The 19096-nt window shown below is 40.8% G+C and overlaps 1 protein-coding gene across 1 annotated transcript in view; it reads left to right on the forward strand.

The window, feature by feature from the left end:
* The window catches only part of SLC6A2 (solute carrier family 6 member 2), a 1509850-nt gene that overhangs the window by 869352 nt on the left and 621402 nt on the right, over positions 1-19096 (forward strand). The window contains exon 7 of the mRNA XM_086945193.1: positions 16414-16517. Coding sequence (XP_086801319.1) covers positions 16414-16517 — 104 coding nt within the window. The remainder of the gene's footprint in view (positions 1-16413; positions 16518-19096) is intronic.

Below are 19096 nucleotides of genomic sequence, written 5' to 3' on the forward strand. Positions count from 1 at the left end.
TGCCTAAGCTGCTAGTGATAGGGGCGCAGGTGCCCCTGTCAAGCCCACATATCGTTCAACACGTGGCGGGGATATGGGAATTGGTAATCTGGAAAGTGTTGAAGAGAGCCCCATATGCCCCGCCATGCCATTGTGGGTCGTTCAACACTTTCATCAGATTACCACATCCATGTCGGTACAGAGGTGGCGTGATGGTGGATGCCTGACTATGGGGAATCTCTATGACAACAAACAGTATATCACACATGAGCAAGCAATAGAAACCTTTGCGTTAGGTCCAGGACAGTTCCTACAGTATGGAAAAATAGCAAAAGTGGCACGGTAGCTGTGGCCCATGTTCCCAGACGAACCTCCTGTCTCTAGGATGTTACAGACCCTGATAATGATGGCCCAAGGGTGCCTATTAATCTTGCTTCTCTACCGGGAGATACAGGATGATGGGGCGGTCGGGGCACTGCAAGTCCAGGCAAAGTAGGAAGCACTGACTGGGGATCGAATCAATGAGAGGGACCGGGTTAAAATTCACAAAGGGGTTAAGCAAGTGAGCGCGAACGTGAGGTTTAAGCTATTCCACTATAACTATGTACACCAGGTATATCTGAGGCCCAAGACGCTACATAAGATTTACCCGGTGCGATCAGGGTAATGTCCTAGATGTGAAGAGAGGCTGGCGCTGCATTCCTCCACATGGTCTGGTCTTGCCCGGGGCTTCAAGGATACTGGAGGGACGTCTTGACTGCGTTGCAGGGAGTGACAGGATGAAAGATATTAGGAGAAGTTTTGCTGCTCATACCCAAGAATTAAAGTCGTAGCAGGACGTTTGTCCTACTGGGATTGCTGGTGGCGAAACAACAGATCGCCATATCATGGTTGGGCCGTTGACTGCCCAAAATGACACAGTGGGTACGAGACATGAAGGAATGGGCGATAGCCAAGGTGAGCCGAATGCAGCAAACTAGGAGAGATGAAAAGTTAGATGGTGACCTCCAGTCATGGAGAGCGATGGTGGGAGAGTGGACAAGTGATGGGGTGGAGAGCGAAGCACAAGAGGAGGCTAGGGGGAGCGCACAAATCGGGAAGTGGACCAAAGGGTAATCAGGAGATAGGGAGGACCGCCCATCGAGGACATACTGGATAATGAAAAGACATAGGGCCCGATGTAGGTAGGCATTTACCAGTCGGTAACGGCCGAATTCGGCCGTTACCGACCGGTAAATGCCTTTTCCAATGTAGGGGGCATGTATTTACAGATTCGGTATTTTTACCGAATCTGTATTTACCGAATCGGTAAAATTACCGAATTGGTAAATACAGACTCGGTAAAAAAACCGAATCTGTAAATGCAGATGTAGGTGGCGCTTTAAACAGTGCCACAGGCCCCTAAGAATTCACTATTTACCATGAAATACTATTGCATGGTAATTAACGAATAAGGGTGTACATGCACATCTGTGCATGTACACCTGTGCCATGTGACACACAGACATGCCCTTAGGGCATGTATGTGTGCCACATGGCAAACAAGCCTGATATTGGGGTGCTACAGGGTGTCAAAGTGACACCCCGTTCCCCCTGGCAGGATTCGGTATTTACCAATTCGGTAATTACCGAATCGGTATTTGCCATTGATTCCTATGGGCTTCAAGGCCCATAGGAATCAATGGCAAATACCGATTCGGTATTTACCGAATCGGTAAATACCGAATCTTACAGATTTGGTAATTGAAAAAGAAAAATTACCTACATCTGCCTACTTCCAATTTACCTACTCTCAAATACCGAATCGGTATGATTCGGTATTTAAGAGTAGGTAAATCGAGATTACCTACATCGGGCCCATAGACTGTAAAGCTGAACAATAAGGAGGTACAACGCAAGAACGTACACCAGACATGGCGGGGGAGGTATGTTTTAGTTGAGGGTGGGGGTGAGTTGGAAGGTGGAATTAACAGACACTGGTTTGCCTCTAAATTTGATGGCATGGATCAAAGCAGGAAACCCATGGGGTTGGAATCGAATAAGAAAGCATATATGGAAATGGGGCTTCTGTTTTGGATTGCTGTATATGTAGGTGGTGTAATTAAACTGCTCAACTTATTTTATTATGCTTTGATGCGTCTCATGTTTGATTACGAGATTATACAAGCTGACTTTGTACAGTTCAATACAAACGCTAATAAAGATATATATATATTTTTTAAAGCTCAAATCCATGCAGTCTGCTTTACCCTGTAAAATACTTATACAGTGTGGCTTCACAAAGTGAATATAGCATGTTACAGTGCATGCTTTTACATTGCGTTCCATAACAACACAGTTGTTACAACGACCACGTTGTTACAATGCGATACCTTTACTACGCAAGTCATTAGATCGACTTGCTCTAAATGGCGCTCCAATATTATGAATGGTATCAATAACTATTCCAACTCCACCCTGCGCAACAGTAGGGAAGGTGTTGGAATGATAAATCATACTGGGGCAGATGTATCAAGATTCCATTTTGCGATTTCTAAATAGCGATTTTTAAGGAATCACTATTTAGAAATCGCAAAATGGGATGTATGTAAAAAATCGCTATTTTTTAGCGATTTCTTAATCTTCCTTATTTCCGAATTCGCAATTTGCGAATTCGCAATTAAGGAATAATTTCTCATTCATTCCTATGGGCCAGGAGGCCCATAGGAATGATTGTGAAATTAATCTCAATTTGCGATTTGCAATTTGCTAATCGCAAATTGAGAATAATTTCAAGGGTGCAGGGGTGTCTCAAGGACACCCTGCTGCACCCCTGAAATGTACATGTGTGTGCATGTGGCGCACATACATGCCTCACAAGCTACTTGTTGAAGATGCCTGGTCTAGACATGCCGCAAATGACGGTTGCCTGTAGTTTCTGTCAATATCTGGGATGTGGGAATTTGCAGCTGAATGGTCTACCTCTGCAGAAGGTAGTTCTGGTCATTTCATTCATTTGAGGGTGCAAGGAAATGTTGAAATTCATAATTATTGTAAGATATTTTACTATTGTGTCAGGCGTCATAAGCGCTGATGCAACTTTCCTGAGATGTCATTATTCCAGGACAGTGCCTCCAGCCAGGAAGTTAACCCTGTGGCTACCTACTCTGTAGAGCAGTGGGACTGAAGCACATTGCCAAATGTTTACTCTGACCTGCTAACTTAAACGCTGCTCAGGTTCAGCCACCCTAGACCTTCCTCACTTTCTCACCTCTCTCCTCGAAAGTGATGCAGAAATAAGTCACAAATCAAATCACTACTGCACCATTTTGGACACCTGCCTCAACAACCCCGAGAACACCACCTCATTCTACATTTTGCTTTCATCCTAGACAGAATGCCACCTGTGTAGGGAAGGGTGCTTCTTATTTTTTGTCTATTCCAGGATAGGGCTAACACCATTTCTTAACACCTGTTTATCCCAAGGTAAAATGGCACATAATCATCTGTGTGACATCATGTGACATGACTTTAAGCCTACTACATATTTCAGTCTTACGGAGGTTGCACCTAATTGTTTAGAAATATTTTTCTCAAAATTCTTTGCTCTGTTGCTACTGATTTTCATCCCATTTTTCCAATTAGTCACATGTTTCTTGGGAATACTCTATTCACTCCTGAAACACTCTTTTGTACCCTGTTATTAATGTATTTTAGAATCTGGGAATTTTTCAGCATTGAGCCTTTCCAGACACTGTCCTGGGTTTATCTTGCCCAGTCTTGCCAATCCTTGTCGACCATTGGAGATTGTTTTGCGTTTCTGCTTTTTCATCCAACCAAGTGACTCTTCTATGAAAATACCCATTTCCGTACATGTCTAAAGTCTTGTGACAGCTGAATTTAATATGGTTGGATAGTATCCAGTCATCAATGGCACAGAGGCAATAGTCCAGTCTGGATAATTGTAATTCTGCAGGGTTTTCCAATTTAGAATGATCTTTGTGTTGCAATTGCAGCTATAGCATGTTTGGTGTATGGAACAGATGAGTGAGAGTCTCAGATATCGATTGATTGGGAAAAGGAGACAGAAATCCTTGGAAAACAATAATGTGTGTGATAGGGGGTTGATGTCAATGGGTGTAGTAAGCCAAGGCTGTGTCTGCCATGTATCAGGAAGACATCCAGTGTCAGAGGTAGCGAATAGATGTAGCAATAGGAGAGGTGCCTTTTAAATCATCCAACATCTATATCAGAATGTGTTCAGTGCCTCTGCCTCAGTGGAATTCCATTTGATGGTCTATTACTTTCAATGAATTTTGTAATCTATAAAACAGCAGCTCTTACAATTAGTATTCCAGGGACTGGCAAATTGGAGATTGGTCAGTAGTTGACAAGAGCTGATGGATCAAGTTTTTTTTTTAGTTTAAAGAAGAACTTTATTGAAGTAAAGAAATGCAACAAAATATATATAATCAATTAAAGCTTACATGCAAGTTGGAACAGTGGATTTATTAATAATATAATACAAATCGGGGAAATCAAAAGTGTTGCATATACAAGAAAAGTTATAGCAAATCTAAAGAGAGAGAAAATCATAAGAAGGATAATGCTTTAATGATATACTGTTAACAATAAACAAGTTGGAGAGTATAAGACATACTAAAAATATCAACATTATGAAAAGTAATGCCGTAATATGGAATTATTAGAAAAAGAAAGCTAGATGCAAAAATTTAAACTATGAGACAATTCATGGTGGTTTGGGAACCTCTTCCAACAAAGGGCGGTGAAGGGACCTCTTTTGAGCAGAGGCATCTAAGAAAATAGTTGTGGGAGACCACATATGCTCTCTTTTAAGGATTAGAGATAAAGTAAAAATGTATGCACAATCAAGTCGGTGGTTATAGCAGACACTGTACCACCAAGCTTGAAAAGAAAGTTGCGTAGATGGTTTCCAATTTTTTTTGTTATTTGTTGGAATGCAACTGCAGTTAGTAAGTCTACAATGGTAGTGTTACATGTAAGGGATTGCCAGTAGTCAGAAAGAGTGCCTAGTAAAATATTCATAGGAGAGAATGAAAATGGGTGTTAAAAATGATATTAATTTAAGACCATACCTTCAACCAGAACTGATAAGTACAGAGGCAAGAAAAAAACATATGAAATGAATCCAGATTCGAAGCATTACACAACCAACAATTTGAGGTGACTGTAGGTGTGAATTTATATAATTTGCTTGAAGTAATCATGAGTCGATTGTTTACTCTTGACGATTGTATAAAAAGAAGAGAGTTTGAGTAGTACTAGCCGATCTTGAAGTTTTACAAAGTTTTAACAACAGCTTATCCCAAAACTCAGTGGACCGCGAGATATGGAAATCTTTTCTCATTGCAATGTCAGTCTTATTTCTGAGATTTGGAATTTTATTAAGGAACGTATAAATAGATTATGTATTTGATTGGGCACTTAATAAAGGTAGGATGTTGTTTTGGGAATAGAAAGAGGGAGAAGATGAAGATAATGAAGACAAGGAAGAGGAAATAATTTGAATTAAAATCTTAAATTTATTAGAATATGTTTTGAGGAGCTTATGAGGTACTTGTTCTACAGGAAAAGTAAGGAATGTATCACCCTTATCCCGCCAAGTATTCCAATAAACAGATTTATTTTTGATTTGTATAAAATGTTTATGCCAGATTGAAGAATTAAGAAATCAGTCACTATCTGAAAGGTGTGAGATGAGTATTGAGTGAAAGAGCTTATGAGCGGTTTTATTTATAAGCGAAGATAGTATTGTGTCTTCTGAGTTTATAAAAGGGATTCTTGGAAAGAAAAGGAAGAGAGAAAAGAAAGGTCAATACCTTCCAGAGTGGAGAGAAGTCTAAATCTTTAAAGATTTATTATATTTAAAGTTGTCAACAATAAGATTGTTGAGATCGAATTTAGAATTAGCAGTGGTGTATAGTGTTTCTAATAATTTGATGTTTTTAAGGAATTAAAGTGGTTTTTGGGAGTTACATTTTATCTTTCTAGCAACAAAGGATATATGAAATCTCTAGCTGAAGATTTAAAGGCATCCCATACAACCAGGAAAGAGGTAACTGAGGAGATATAATGTGAAAAGAATTCAGTAATAAAGGTTTAAAAGTGGAGGTGAAGGTCTGGTCAATTAATAAAGAGGTGTTAAAACGCCATAGTTTGTTGGTCGTGGTAATAGAGAGTAGTTCTAAATCTACAATAACTGGAGCATGGTCAGAAATTAATATGGAACCAACTTTTGCTTGTAATATGTGTTGTGATAGGGATTTGGAAACAAATAAATAATCAAGGCGAGACTGAGAAAGATAGGTAGGTGAGAAGAAAGTATACTCACACAGCTGCAGATTACAAAGTCTCCAGGAATCAAGAAGAGCTCTGTGAGTAATTAGGTTGGTGAAGTGTTAGTGCATTGGAGAGGGGAAAAAGGGTACTTTAGAGCTGCGATCTATGTATGGATCTATGACTAAGTTACAGTCACCACCGAAAATGACATATTGTGTAAAAATAGGCATCAAAAGAGTATATATAGTCGGCCAAAGATGATTGTCGGGTTTAGTAGGAGCATATACATTAAACAACGAAATAGGTATATTATTAACTTTGAGATGAACAACGCCCTTCATCATCTGAATTTTGAGATAAAAGAGAAACATTATGCTTTTTGTGACAAAGAACTAAAACCCCATTTCTTTTGTTTGTCCGTGGAGAAAAAAAAACATTCCCAACCCAGTGACATTTAAGTTTCAAAACTTCTGAAGTGACTAAGTGAGATTCTTGTAAAAATACAATATCTGATTTAAAGGTTAGACAAATGGGTAAGAACTATTTGCCTTTTAGGAGGCGTACCCATACCTTTAACATTCCAGGAAACAACACTTAATTTCATTTGTCAAAAAATGGAAGATTTAACCCCTTGCATGCTGATGACGGCCCCCAGCCGTCATGCACTACAGTGCTCGTGTGCTGCTGACGGCTGGGGGCCGTCATGACCGCACCCGTGATTGGAATGTGCCGCACAGGTGCAGAATCACGGCAGCATGCAAGAGGTTAAAATAAATAGGATAATAGAAAGTAAAGCTCTCAGGTGGAAATGAGGTAAGTTATCAGATAAAAGTAAAAGAGGAAGTGGTAAAAGAGGATAGGAGGAGGACAGGAAAGAAAGAAAGAAATAAAAAGATAGATAAATAGGGAAAAAGAGATAGACACCAGAATAACCCTGGGCTTAATTCACGAAGTCGTGCAAAGCCTAGCTATGCGAAGTGCACTTCGCACTATGCACGCTACTCATAGCTACGCGAACTGCGTAGTGCGGTAGAGAAATGCGGTTCGCAATGATTGCACAGTGCCGGATGCTTGTCCACACTTGGCAATCATTACGAACAGCATCATGCACAGTGCAAGTGGTTGTTTTCTGCCACCTGGGTAGATTTGTACTTGAGCGGCAGTTTTCTCAACGCGGACTGGTAGTTTCTCATCGCTAGCATATACGGCCACTTGAAATGAGAAACCTGACCTCCCTGCGTTGAGAATCTCTCCGGGAGTTTTTTTTTCCATTCTCGTGATCGGCAACTTGATGTTGCCGATTGCGATTGAGGAAAAAGTCTCGCCGGGATGTGATTTTGCTCGCTCGCAGTCGCCAACTTGACGTTGAGGACCGCAAGTGAGCAAAAAATGCCCGCTACATGTTTTTGCACTGTGCTACGTGCGATTTGCTTAGCGCGTAGTTGTGCAAACTACGCACACTCCGCGAGCCTAGCATAGTTTTCCGCCCAGGGTTACACCAGATAAAGTAAACAATAAAACATACCAAAAACACAAACATGAGGTGGCGGGTGTTGAGGCAACAAGGAGAAGAAGGAACAATCATTCAAAACTCCGGGACAAGTAACGAGGAGGAAAATAATCCAAGTGGACTATACAACGATGGATGGAACAGAGAAACGGCACCGGATAAGGAAAACATAAGGGACAACATTACAATTATTCAACATGTTGTGGAAGCAAATACAATAAAAACAGTAGGGATAACTTCATACAAGAAGAAAATTAATATATTAAGTAGAGGTTGAGGATATTGCAATCTCCATGGTTTCTTCTTTACAGTTGTCGATGAATCACTGAAGCAGGGCTGGGTCCTCATATGTAGTTGTTTTATTTCTATAAGTCACTTTGAAGAGGTAAGGATGGATTAAACTGAATCTAGCATTTAAGTCTTGTAGTGCTGTTCGCAAAGCTCAGAAACATTTTCTTCTCTCTGCTGTGACTTAATTCTATGCATTTACATTTAACTGCCTGTAAATATTTTAACAAATCAGTATATTCTAGAAAGTATAACATTACACCTCTTGCTTTGTGTGAGGATGAAGAGGTCTGAGGAGCATGACCAAGCATGTGTCCTCTTTGTATATATAAATTTGATGATTCAGGGAACACAAGGACCTGAGGAAGAAAGGACTGAAAGAAAGAAATAGGGTTGGAGCCTTCCAGACCTTCAGCTAAACCATAGATTCATAGATTGTTACCTCTGCTTCAGTTTTTGAGGTTTTCCTTTTGATTCTGAAGTTGAGATATCTCTACCTTTGTAGGATGAATCCGCTGAGAAGATGTTTGCAGAGATTCTATTTGACATTTCATTTGATTAATTTTGTTGTCAAACGTAGACCATTTATCCTCTAGGCTTTGCAAACGTAAATTTGTTTCTTCCATATAGGGTTTGAGAGCCCGTATCTCATCAAAGAGTAAGTCTACAGATGTTGCTGGAGGAGAAGCAGCTAGTGAAGGAGGGTCCTTTTGACAAGTTTAGTAGTTGACGATGTTGAGGGAGGTGTAGGCTTAGAAGTATTTTTCCCATTTGACAGAGAGGAATGCGAAGCATGGGTGGAAGTGGATGCGGAAATTGATAAGGATGCCCCTGCAAGTGGGGGGGGAGATAATCTGCTCTGGATCTTCCATTTCACTTTGTAGTATCGAAAAAGGGTTTGAAGTTGTCAAGGCAGGAGTCTTAGGACGTTGAACAGTAGTGAAGGCTGCACTCTTGACAGATTTGATTCTCTTCATAGACATGAACGACACTGCCACAAAAGAACAGTTTTTGAGGGAGAGTGGAGAGAAATCGCACAACACAGCAGTTTTAATAAGCAATTATTAAATTTGTGGCTAGTTGAAAATTTAGAAATCTTCAAGTGTAGCCTTATGTTGGTTTGCTCAAATATATAGTATATTGGTTGACCCAGACGTCAATAAGTAGTTTACATGTCCAACAAAGCAAAAACCAAACAATTGCTGAGAAACATGCAGTTGAAAAAAGCAAAATAATCCAGGATGTTATTCCTTGTATCAGTGTTTGTTTGCAGAAGACTGTGAAGATGCAGGCATTAGGACATTTTGTGAGGAAAGGAAACAAAATTGTGGCCCTGATTCCAGTCCCGGAGACGTGCCCCAGCTGTTAAGAAAAAATATGCGTTTCAGCTCCTTACCGCAGTGAAATGAAGGCATCATGACCATGCCCCCCAAGATTTTTTCTTTTTGTTTGAGGAAACGTTTTCTTGGGCCGCGTTTGCTGAGGATAGTTCTTGCTTCAATTGGTTGCGGTTGTGTTGTGTAAGAGGTCTTTAAAAATACAACCAATCCTTATCCCGCTATAGTACAGGACAAGTGACATCTAGAACCAAACGTATTACTAAGATCACAAAGCATAGATAACACATCCCAAATCGCAAATAGAAACGGAGCAGACAACCAAACTTATGACAAAAAGGAAAGGATCGCGGCAAAAAGAACAGATCAAAAACACAGAAAAGCAAAATGCGAATCCCGAAAAAAGCGAGTAATCATTCCCAAGAGGTCATTCCAAAATCATAGAGAGATCAAAGATCTTCAAACACAAATTGGCAACATGGCACAAGACACACTAAGCACTCTCCAAGAGATGAAAAAGTTACTTGAAATCATGGTAAGCACTCACTCCAAAGTCGTGCATATCCAAGAACTAGTGCACAAATCGCAGAGAAAGAGCAATGAGACGGCCATGCAATTATCAAGTAGGCACAACCGACCAGATAGGACTCGTGATTACGTGTCGGAAGATGAAACCCTTGCCTTACTCCGAACATATGAGCCAATGGACCACAATAGAGGGGAGGAAATTAGAACAGTACCGATCAACCCTAATAGAACATCCAGACAAAATGAAAGGAAACCCAACCTTAACATCTTACTACATGTCCAGCTAATCAAAGACTCGCAAAAACCGAACCCAAGTAGCTCAGGGAAACCTCTGATATGCCTACTGCTCAACTGTTGGTCCGCAACAAAACATGCATCAGACATAGCTGACCTCATCATCAGCAAGGAAATTGACATGACAATCCTTACAGAAACATGGCTTTCGGAGTCCTCGTCTCCAATCATGGATCTCCTAGTACCCCCTCAGTATAACATTGTGAGACTAGATAGACTAAAAAAGACTGGAGGGGGTATAGCCTGCATACACCAATCGGATATAGAGGTCAACCAAATACAATCCGACCCACTATAATCCTGTGAATATCTAGGTCTCAATATAAGATCGGCAGACAACCAAAGATGCAATCTGCATGCGATTTTTCAGCCACCAGGAGATATCGCTATGTTCATAGACCAGTTAATGGAGATCATAACGGCTAACTCTTACACCGACGCCAATAACATATTGCTTGGTGATTTTAATTTACACTGGGACGACTGCAATGACAAACAGGTCAACGCTCTCAAAGACTTTTTAGCGGAGCTAAACCTCACCCAAGCATGCACACAACCAACACGCTCGAAAGGAAATACGTAAGACTGGATAATATAAAAAAACAATGATACTTCAATCCTCACAATTGCTCAGTGCGACTGGTCAGATCACCATGCCATACCCTTCCTGATACCCACAGTGAAAAAGAACAAGACCATACAACATGTCACACTTAAAAAATGGACTCGAGATACAAAAGATTCTAATTTTGATCTACTAGCAGAAAGATGTGAGAGGGACGTAAATCCACCTAACAACCTGCAGAATGTGAATGATCTAACATATCACTACAATACATCAGTAGCGAATATTGTCAACGCCACCATGCCACTAAAACTGAAAAGAGACACAGAGAAGGTTAAAAATCCATTGTTTAATGGGACACTGAATGAAGACAGGCGGAAACTGAGACTTGCTGAAAGAAAATGGAGACAACACCTATCATCCCCCGAACTGAAATCCCTCAGAAAAATCAGAAACGAATACAACAAAAAGATCCTCAACTCCAAAAAGGAATTTATAAGATCAGAGTTGGATAACGCCAAAAACAGACCACGGAAACTATTCAAAATCTTAAAGCAACAATCCAATAAGCTGGCCAAATCGGCCCAAGAGACTACAAAAACGCAACTAAGCTGGGAAGAATTCTCAACATTTTTCACCGATAAGGCCAACACGCTTGAAAGAGAGCTCAGAAGTGCAGCTGACAACCTTCCCAACCAACCACCGTCAACGATCGATACAACTTCGAAAATGGTCTATAATAGTGCAAAAAACAAGGCACAATGGGATACCTTCAAATTATATGACCAGATTACCATCGCCAAAACGCTCTCCGATATTAAACCTAACAACCACTACAACGACCCACTCCCTTCAAAATGCCTAAAAGAAATCAGCCTTATTGTGATTCCAATTTGGATGAAAATAATAAATGCCTCTCTATCCCAAGGGATCCTTCCAGATTGCCTAAAAACAGGTCAAGTCATCCCCATCATCAAAAAACCTACAGCGGACCCGGCAGATCCTAATAATTTTTGCCCAGTGACCAATATACCATTACTTGCCAAACTAATTGAGAAATGCGTGCAAGGTCAACTGAGCCAACACATCACTAATTTCACCCTACTGGATGTCTGCCAATCAGGATTCAGAACAGGACACAGTACGGAAACAGCGATCCTTAATATTGTCGAAGACGCACTACAGGCCCTAGACCAAAATCGAACATGCCTACTGATCCTCCTGGACCTGTCATCTGCGTTTGACACGGTAAATCACTAAACTTTACTGACCAGGCTCCATGACAGAATGGGAATGTCTGGAAATGTTCTGAAATGGTTTATAATCCTTCCTTCAGAATAGAACACAAAGATTCCTGGTCAACCAATCACTTTCACCATCTTGCCCTAACTCAATTGGAGTCCCTCAAGGATCTACATTATCTCCATCTCTGTTCAACATGCATGTCGAACCTCTTACAGAAATTCTCCGAAACTCAAAGATATCCTATCACATGTACGCAGAAGACATGCAAATTTATATCAAGATCACGTCTCTGGAAGACATCAAGTTAATGAATGAGGCCTTAAAAATATCATTGCAATGGCTAACGAAAAACCATCTGAAGCTTAATGCACATAAAACAGAGTTCCTACTAATTTCACCCCCAAAGAACCATACAGAAGTGAAGGAATGAACCAAACTGGTGACAGCGCTAAATTGCACCCCTACTCTAGTTAACTCAGCGAAATCACTAGGAATTACATTGGATGAGAACCTAGACATGAAAGCCCATATTAAATCAATGGCAAAAAATGCCTGCTTTCATTTGAACTACATTAGAAAAGTGAAACCATTCATCTCTAAGGCAGATCTCAAACTAGCAGTCCAATCCTTAGTTATCTCGAGGATTGAATATGGATGCACTACCTTAGCAGGTCTACCAAAAATCTCAACAGCACCACCAAAAGCATGCCTCAATGCAGCAGCAAGAATCATCACCGGAGCGAGGAAATTCGACCATATCTCTCCTCACCTGAAAGCATTAAACTGGCTACCCTACGAAGCCAGAATCCAGCAAAAAATAGCATGTATCACCCACAAAGCGCTCCACTACAATACACCAAGATACCTCGCCCAGAAAATGGAATTATCAGGAGGAAGCAGACCAGCGCGGGGTGCCAAGGAGCTGTTGTTGAGACCACCCATTTTCAGGAAGAAGAAAACTTATGATAGAGCTTTCTCAGGAGCAGCCCCCCGAATCTGGAACTCACTCCCTCCAAACATTAGGAAAATTCGAAACACAGCAACATTTAAGAGAGAAGAGAAGATCTTCCTGATGAGTAAGTTCCTTACATAGGTAGGACAACTCATCATTAACACTGAGTCATAGATGCTCCAATACAGAGCATCATTGTAAGTAGAGAGAAAGCCATCAGCGTTAATGGAGATAACTGCTGTACGATAAGACCCATGAACCAGGACTGTCGGTACACATTGATACCAAGTTGTAACCTAATCTCTACCTCATGTCACTGTAAATATATATATGATTATCTCCTTAAGGCTGTATAATTTCCTACCTCTTATCTTTATGAATCGTTATACTATATAAGTTTTTATCTCTAACCTACCTCATATAATGTAAAGCGCTCTGATACCTATGGATCTTGTTCGCGCTATACAAAACTCTATAATAAATAAATAAATAATACATGCTGGGAGAAGTCTCATGGGGCTATAAATGGATGAACTGGCATGGCCAGTTCTCTGAATTTGGCTTCAAAAAGCTGTTTGAAGAAACCAAAATGCTCATTTGTCTTAACCTTTTGTTGTGTTCCTCATGTTTTTCGTAATCTAGATGTAGGCCATTAGGCCTGTGCTGTGGTCTTCCATGTTCTTTATTTTGATAGGAAGCGTATTAGTAATGGCATCACAAAATACTTGAACATGAGGTTAAATGGTGGTGGTGAACTTTAGATGTAATAATTACCAGAGGATCCCACGTAGTCCCATGTAGTTCATTCATCAGCATTTTGCATTAAATATACATATTGAGTAATGACAATGTTTAGCTCTGTGGGTCAAACTGCATGACCTAATTTGTATGTCTGAAATATATGCATAGAATTTAAAGTGAGAATTGTACAGAGTGAAGGCACAAATTAACTATACATTTCACTAATAAACCTGTACATTAGCAATAATCAATCACACACACACACATACATATATTATGCAAGCATATCATGAATATTATAAGCATTGTATAAATATCATTACAACATTTGAACATTGGTAATTCCGTTAAAGGGAATGGAGCAGCAGTGGCCTGCTCCTGTTAACATTTCTAATTTACAGCCTTTGACTCTCTCTCTCCTCTGCCTGCCTCTCCAGTATATTAGGATTACACAGAGAAATGAGAGAGACTGAGGAGGTTTGAGAAAGAAAACATTGAGTACCCGTCCCTTCGCTGGTGGAAGGCGAAAGTGGGGAATTCTCCTCACCTCCTGTGTCTCCCTCAGCCCTGCTAAACACAGACATGCAGTCTGGCAGAGCCGAGAGGGAATCTGGGGTTGACTTCAGACTCCTTTCACTGCTCCTGCTGTCCATGTTTGCAGTTTCTGCCATGGGTACACACTGCAATAATTGATGAACATGCACAAGAGAAGATGTGAAACTAAAGGGCTTATTACAATGTCAGTGGGTCCGATAGTCTGACGACTGACTTCTTCACCTGCTGTCCGCCCGCCACATTAAGATGCTGCGGGCAGAGGCATCGGGCGAAGGGACCATCTGCGGAGCTTCTGACAGGCTCAAGGAGGCTATCAGTGCATCGGACGGTCAATAATTCCTTCAATACCGGCGGTGCCTGCTCAGGCACCCATATGGATTACAATGCCTCTTTCCACCTGCCCTTTCATGGCGGTTCACCCGCCATGAAAAGGCAGGCGCAAAGGGCCTTAGCAGGGCCCCCTGCACCCCTGGCCCTCTGCTATGGGGCCTGTGGCGCATCTCTGGTGCCCCCTAACCATCCCTGCACCATGTATTAGGCATGCATGGTGCTTTCACAACGGTGCAGAGATGTTTTTAAAGTGATTATTTTCTACTGGGGTATGTGCTGCAGCCCGCAGCACACATCTCAATTGAAAATGTACACATTGTGACTGGCGTGAAGGCGGTCGCATGGTAATCAGGGTAGTGGGACCGCTAACTTATAGTCGGGCGGTCCTTCTTCAGCCATGGTGTCTGACTGGCATCGTAATGATGTCCATAGGGTCAGAAGCCTAAGATTGGGGGTGGGTGGCTTAAAACTCTTGTCTCCTGGGAGGCATTTTTTATTTATTAGAACATTCAGCCCTCATGTGACGGAATTCATTTTCTAATGACCTTATCACCCGCCATAGCCAGCCATACCACCTATTAAACCCCCACTCCCTTGTTTTAGGAGTTCACCTTTGGATTGGGTCCTTAATGCTTGAGAAGGAAATCAAAGGCTGCAGTAGCCCGCTACGGCAGGCTACAAGAGTATGATGAAAGATCAGAATGTTGGGAGCGCCACTGAGGACAATGTATTGGCTCAGGACCAATAATGGCTGAAATTGCCCATCTGCTCCAACTTTGTAGTGTTTGTGTTTTCCATGTTTAATTTAGAACATTCATCTCTTGGTGATGGGCTGTCATTTTATATTATGCAACAAAAACGTTTTTAACCTGAAAATAAATACCTAAAAGTAAATGTTACTCTGCCCAGGAAAGTGGGAACAGATTCATAAATAACAGATTCGAGTCAGATTATTAGAAGCAGAGGAAGGTGTGATAGCAAGACAGATTTTTTTAGGAATGGTAATGATAATGGGCGATACATGAATAAAAGACAGAGCAAGGGAGATAGTCATTGGAAATAGAGAGTACATTGAAAAAGAATCGAGAGAGACAGAGTAGAAAGAGCGAAATACGAATAAGGAGATAGCTAGAAGAAAGATAGATAGATAGATAGATAGATAGATAGATAGATAGATAGATAGATAGATAGATAGATAGATAGATAGATAGATAGATAGATAGATAGATGGCTAGATAAAAGTAAGATTGAGAGAGAGAGAGAGAGAGAGAGTGAGAGAGCGTTGTGTGTGTTAGAGATGGCTTTTACATTTTGCCTGTGATTCGATTTTTAAGGAAACATTATTAAACTATAAAGTGGATAAGATTATGTTAGGCTGTAAGATTGTATTGATAGATATGCACTCGTTCATTTTGTCTGTTTACAACTTAAAAAATAGACAGGGTTGCAGCTTATAAATGGCATGCTGACATGCTTTCAATTTGAATTATATTTTGAGTGGCCCATGCAGTGCTTAACAATGAACAAGCTGGGCCGCCTTGGCCATAACTGACAAAAACTATTACATCACCATAAATCCATAATCCTACAAATGCCTCGTGTACTGATTAAAGGTGAAATTTGCTTTCGTTGCTTAAACTTTTTTGAACTGCATTCTATACATTTAGACATAGGAGAATCCACCTGTAGTTATTCAAAGAACTCGAAAAGAATGCAAAAATATTTTGAAATTGTTATCTAAAAGGCAATGCAAAAACACCATAATTCTAAATATTTCCCCTTTCTTTAGGTCTGGATCGATGCAGCCACTCAGATCTTTTACTCGTTAGGCGCTGGATTTGGAGTGTTAATTGCATTTGCCAGTTATAATAAATTTGACAACAACTGTTACAGGTAAGGGGGCATTTCTTCCTGCCCTTGATGTTACTACACGTGTTTTAGTTGCATGCCTGGAAAAGTAAAACTAGGGGGCTGCCTTGAATGCGTCCATTGCGAAATTAGAAGTCAATGCGATATTTATTTGACCAAATTTACACAGTCCTTGAAAGTGTTGAAGGTACAACGATGAAACGCTTTACTTCCATTTTGTCTCCTAAGTGTATGATTTATCCTTCACAAGACTTTATACGTCAACCCCTTGACACGCTTTGCTAGCTGACACATGGTGCTTTTTGACAAAGGATGTATTTAATTCTTGCCCTAAAGCACTGTAGACAGTTTTCAACCTATGCACGTGTTTACAATGTCTTATGGTTCGGCGTGATGTCTGATATCCATCTGGTATAACCTCAGTACTAAGTTCAAGTGCAGTTATGTCCCTGAGGGCTAATGAGCAATCTAAAAATATAATTGTGACATGCATGCTTTAACTGCAGAGGATTTCACAAATCTTCACAGAAGTTGCCGTGCACACCCTGTTTTTGATAGTTAAACCATTATGCTCCTTGTTAGACAATTTGAACCTTTTTGCGTGCTCCCTGGATGACGTGGTCCGCCCTTTGCCATGTGGAAGTAGACAATACAACAAAGCAGATGGGGCACCACTGCACCCCAAATCCAGACGCACAGCCGTTGCACAAATTTAACTTGCTTATACCCATTTTATCTGTTCATTTTACTAGTAAATCCATGTTACTCCATATTTAGAATTGTAATAGTTCTTTAATTCCAATGTGCTATCCACACATGATTGGCCAATGTTTTTTAACACTTCTTATACCATGGATATGCCACAACAGGCCTTTTTCCGGGCACGCGTCAAACATATAACATCCTTAAAATACAGTGATGATGTCACCCAATGCATTTCGGACTTTTCGAAATCCTTCCCCAGGGGTCCACTGAAAAATTAAATAAAAACGTTGCTATAGACATTTTGCTTAAATGACTGCAGTAAGATGCAATTTATAAAAAGGTCACATGATTATACTGCTTTTGAAATCTCCCTATGGTTAAACACGTTTAAGCGATGCCCTCAGGAACCGGAGCCAAAAAACTGCCGTAATTAGATTTAACAGAATCCCCTAACTCCCTTATCACGATGTTTATCCCTCCACAACCTTGCATACGGTGCCCAATATACCACCCCTGTGGTCATCGTTTTGTATCCCCTGACTCTCTGCCCGGATTTACAACCTCTCACAAATTTAACTTGCTTACCTGTAGCGTTAAGTTCCATTTACACACACGATGGCGGCGATAAACTGCATCCAATCCCCTGCGTGTCGTTCAACACTTTCTCCCTCTGCACCCTGCGTAATTATCCCAGCTGATTCCTTACTAACCTGCTTGGGCGCATTTTGTTTTTACAGAGCAAGGACATGAATATTATAAATTATCGTTTTGGACGTGATTCTATTGTTTATGTTTTAAACCAGTTGGCATGTAAAATGTTAATTGTACGAAAAACATAACGTGGTTAAGAAGAACGTTTTTGTGTATGTGATAAGATCAACAGGGTGGGCGGGGGATAGTAAGGAATCAGCTGGGATAATTACACACGGTGCAGAGGGAGAAAGTGTTGAACGACACGCAGGGGATTGGATCCATTTGCCGGTTTTGTGAACAGAGGCATTATGGGGGGTGTAGGAAGATAGAGTAGTGGTTTAGCGATAGGTTGTGATAGGCGAGGTAGAAAAGGCACCAACTAAAGGAGTTAAATCCTGTGGAAGAAGATGGCGCGCAGTTTATCGCCGCCATCGTGTGTGTAAATGGAACTTAACGCTACAGGTATGAAATGAGAGGTTGTAAATCCGGGCAGAGAGAGATAGCAACGTTTTTATTTAATCTTTCAGTGGCCCCCTGAGGAAGGATTTCGAAAAGTCCGAAATGCATTGGGTGACATCATCACTGTATATTAAGGATGTTATATGTTTGACGCGTGCCCGGAAAAAGGCCTGTTGTGGCATATCCGTGGTATAAGAAGTGTTAAAAAATATTGGCCAATAATGTGTGGATAGCACATTGGAATTAAAGAACTATTACAATTCTAAATATGGAGTAACATGGATTTACTAGTAAAATGAACAGATAAAATGGGTATAAGCAAGTTAAATTTGTGCAACAGCTGTGCGTCTGGATTTGGGGTGCAGTGGTGCCCCATCTGCTTTGTTGTATTAACTGCAGAGGAACCATCCATGCTGATGTCGATTTGGGAACGATCTTAGGCCCTGTTTCTGAATTTTTTTTAGAAAATGCATGGTAATTGCCACTTTCTCAAATTGCACTACCAATGGGGCATTTATTAGTCCATCAAATTCCAAGTTCCGTATGCCAGAATGAGGAGTCACATGTGGCAAATGAGTTTTGAGCACTGATTACCGCATGTTTTGCATTATTAAAACCATTTTTACCAGGACAGTTTCAAAATTAGTAGTGGTCTAGTCATGGTGCCGAGCCTGACACTGTGGTGGCATCTGAGGGGTGTGCCCTTGTTCTGGGGCATCCCCATTTATAGGCGTCTGATGCAGCAT

The sequence above is a fragment of the Lissotriton vulgaris genome, chromosome 12 (genome assembly GCF_964263255.1).
Source record: "Lissotriton vulgaris chromosome 12, aLisVul1.2, whole genome shotgun sequence".
Classification (NCBI taxonomy): domain Eukaryota; kingdom Metazoa; phylum Chordata; class Amphibia; order Caudata; family Salamandridae; genus Lissotriton; species Lissotriton vulgaris.